The sequence below is a fragment of the Micropterus dolomieu genome, linkage group LG19, assembly GCF_021292245.1.
Source record: "Micropterus dolomieu isolate WLL.071019.BEF.003 ecotype Adirondacks linkage group LG19, ASM2129224v1, whole genome shotgun sequence".
Taxonomy (NCBI): domain Eukaryota; kingdom Metazoa; phylum Chordata; class Actinopteri; order Centrarchiformes; family Centrarchidae; genus Micropterus; species Micropterus dolomieu.
This window is the reverse complement of record NC_060168.1, coordinates 34,774,422-34,778,380: the sequence shown is the minus strand read 5'-3', so window position 1 is coordinate 34,778,380 and position 3,959 is coordinate 34,774,422. Positions and strand designations below refer to the sequence as shown.

At 43.0% G+C, this 3,959-nt stretch overlaps 1 protein-coding gene across 1 annotated transcript in view; it reads right to left on the bottom strand.

Moving 5' to 3' along the window:
* The window catches only part of wdr18 (WD repeat domain 18), a 28,718-nt gene that overhangs the window by 19,681 nt on the left and 5,078 nt on the right, over window positions 1-3,959 (bottom strand). The window contains exons 3-4 of the mRNA XM_046030539.1: window positions 2,862-2,926; window positions 2,480-2,604 (exon numbers count right to left, since the gene is read on the bottom strand). Of these exons, the coding sequence (XP_045886495.1) occupies window positions 2,480-2,604; window positions 2,862-2,926 (190 nt within the window). The remainder of the gene's footprint in view (window positions 1-2,479; window positions 2,605-2,861; window positions 2,927-3,959) is intronic.

The following is a 3,959-nucleotide window of genomic DNA, read 5'->3' as shown; positions in this document are numbered from 1 at the left end:
TACAACAACAACTACAGTAACACCACAACTACAGCGACAATACAACAACAACTACAGCAACACCACAACTACAGCGACAATACAACAACAACTACAGCGACACCACAACTACAGCGACAATATAACAACAACTACAGCGACACCACAACTACAGCGACAATACAACAACAACTACAGCGACACCACAACTACAGCGACAATACAACAACAACTACAGCGACACCACAACTACAGCGACACCACAACTACAGCAACACCACAACTACAGCGACAACAAAACTACAGCAACACCACAACTACAGCGACAATACAACAACAACTACAGCGACAACAAAACTACAGCGACAATACAACAACAACTACAGCGACAACAAAACTACAACTACAGCGACAACAAAACTACAGCGACACCACAACGACACCACAACGACACCACAACGACAGCGACACCACAACAACACCGACAATACAACTACAGCGACACCACAACAACACCACAACAACAACTACAGCGACACCACAACCACAGCAACAATACAACAACAACAACTACAGCGACACCACAACCACAGCGACACCACAACCACAGCGACACCACAACCACAGTAACACAACTACAGTAACACCACAACCACAGTAACACAACTACAGTAACACCACAACAACAGCTACAACAAAACTACAGCAATAACACAACTACAGTAACACAACTACAGTAACACCACAACAGCGACAACAAAACTACAGTAACACAACAGTAACACCACAAGTACAGTAACACAACAGCGACAACACAAGTACAGTAACACCACAGCGACAAAAAAACTGCAGTAACACAACAGCCACAACACAACAACACATTAACAGTTCCAGCAGCAACATCAACACAAAAAACAACAGCAACAGCGAAGACGACAACAGCAGCAACACATTAACAGTTGCAGCAGCAACAACAACAGCAACAACTTTTATTGTTGAGGAGCTGGCTGGGCTTTTATTGTGAAGGTGTGTGGGGGCTTTTATTGTGGTGCAGTTCGAAGGTGGAGGGCTTTTATTGTGAAGGAGTAGCTTTCTTAACGTACTGTAAGGTTTGTTTGGTTTTTTTTGTAGTTTTGGGGTTGATTATTTTAATCAGGGGTGCGTTTCCCGAACAACCACGGAAGGTATCATTGAACTATGTTGGTACGATGCTTCATTTCCCAAAACGGTTGTACCTCATGGGTGCCACCGTGGCTTGAACTAACTTTGAATCAACGTAGTTCGAACTAACATGTTTCCAGGTGTGTTCGTCTGACTTTCACAGCAGGAAACTCACAAAACGTCATCATATTCTGCCTAAATAGGTCAGCCGATATTAAGTGACATTATTATGCTCACTTATTATTTAGGCTTTTCATATTATAGACGTACCGGCAATAACAAGAAAATCAACAATTATACATAACCTAATCATTTTATTTAGCCTAAATATAACTGTAACTTAGAAGAAAAATTAGGAACTAAATTACAATTACAAGATATTTAGTGAAATGGGTTTAATCTGCAAGTATCTTTGTTTCAACACTTCAACACTGCAAATGAAATCAAGATCTTGACGATAGCTCAGTGCAATATGGCTGAGCTTGTGCTTGTTGTCTATTGAGACAGACGCGTGAGTTCTCTATTTATCTTAAAGCTCAGGGATTTATTCATTACTCTGCTGTCATGGATTTTACGCTGTCCCTTTTTATATTTATGTTTGTAATGAAGACTAGAGAGAAGCCATCTTCCTCAGAGGCTTAGAGATGTACACATGAAGGTGATATTAAAAGTCTTTACATTCTCTGTTCTGTCCTGTAACCTTTGTACTGGGTGACTAATATTAAATGAAGTTATTGTGAACAGATCTGTGAGAAAACGCCTGCTGTTTGTAGCTGGTCTACACCAAGTTACTTTTACATACATTTAAAAGTATGTTTGCAAATACATTTAAAAAACTTCAGCTGAAATATGTTTGTACAGCAGGATTATTAACGTTCCCTGCTGACTCGCATCACACTGCATCTTCTGCTCTCTGTGACCTCCTCTAACCACAGGTCAGGAGCTGTCGTTCCAACCGTGCAACTTAACAACAGTGGTCACAAACGTTCGTCGGAACGATGGTTTCGGGGAACACCTGCGTCGCTTAACGATGGTTCGCACCAACTTAGTTTCCTCCGTATTTGAGCGAGGGTTTTGGGAAACGGTTGCGTCGCAGCTGCATAGTTCCAACCAAGGAAGTTGCTACCGTAGTTAGCTACGATGCTTTTGGGAAACGCAGCCCTGAGAGGTAACTGGAGAGTTGATGTTTCAGTCCCCAGACCAGTAGGACGAACCAGTACATCCTCGGTACCAGTGTTGACGTGCCTATGAGCAAGTCAGGCCCAGTTATTTCCAGTAGGTCTAAACCTGGACTGTTTTATCATCATTGATGATGTCATGCTGAGGGGGCGGGGCTTACCTTTGTGAGCGAGGCAGCGGATGCTCTGTTTGCTTTGGACGTCCCAGAGTCGAACCGTCTCATCATGCGACCCAGAGAGAAGGAGAGTCCCGTCCATCGACACCGAGAGACACGTCACCAGGTTCCTGAGAGAGACATTCAAACTGACTTCAGATCCTAAATCTACTGACAGATAAATCTATTCCTCCTCTGAAGGCAGCAAAACATGTCTGAAAAGTCTGAATAAAAATCAGGCGTTCAGAACTTTTCTGTCCTCGTGACCTTCGGATCATGTAAACGTGATTCCCTTTGCAGCAAGCTGTTAATCTATAAACTGCTCAGAAGTTTGAAGTAAAACTTTATTAATAGCATAATCACAGCGACGCAGACGCTGTGGTCTCACCTGTGTCCTTTGAAGACCTGGTTCCCATCGTTGTCGGACTGGAAGGATTTGTCCCGACTGAGACTCTGCAGATTAAACACAACCGGTTCAAACAGTTTAATCTTTATCGACACAGAGCAGAGCGGCCTCGTTAGTTTCCAGCTCACGTTCGCCATCTTCTTTAACCTGCAGCCCTGTTTCTTTTTACTGACGCGCTGACACGGTTTGATGGGTTCACTTAGTTATGGTCCGAAGACGACCAATCAGACCACCACCCAGGACCTGTACGCCTCACGCCTTAAGAACATGGACACTGACTCCTATCCCGCCGCACAGACACACGTTACGTTTTGCACATATTGTACATTCAGGGCTCGACAATAACGGGGGCCTGATGACCCAGGGCCAGTAAGAAGTAACGTTGGGACAGCTGAACTAAATTTAAAATAAATTTAATTAATTAGAAACATCCTGCAGTTGTTTTCACGGTTGTCCAATCCAGAGTTGTAGTTACGTGACAAGAGGTTGTCACGTTATTTCTCTGATCTCAGCGGCGACCTCTGAGTCTGAACGTGAAACCATGCAGACGGAACTTAAACCTGCGTCCTCTCCAGCGGCCAGCAGGGGGCGACTCCAGCGGCTGCAGAAAGAAAATGTTTCTGCTTGTCAGCTGATTTATTCCCTCAGTAAACACTTTCCTGATGAGTTTATGGTCTCAGTCGCTAGTTTCAAGTCTTCTTCAACACAGCATGATGTTCATTTAGTAAATTATGGTCCCATTTAGAGGAACAGAGACCAGGAAGCAGGGGAGGCTTTAGGGCGGAGCTACAAGCTGATTGACATGTTGCTACCATGGCGACTCGTATCCGCTGCTCTGTGAAGAGAGAGCACGTCATGTTTGACTCTGTTAGTGTGTTTTGTTTTAAAAGTAAATTGTTTTGTTAACCTTTTTATTTTTTTTCATTTTAACTGTGATCACATTTTAGTTTCTTTATATCCAGGATGTATTTAATAACCGATTAAAGGTGTTAACAGAGTAACTTATAAGTCTTTGGTTTTGTTGTAACACTGATAAATAACTTTTGGAGGGAGGGCCAGTGAGTTTCAAAAAATGTTATC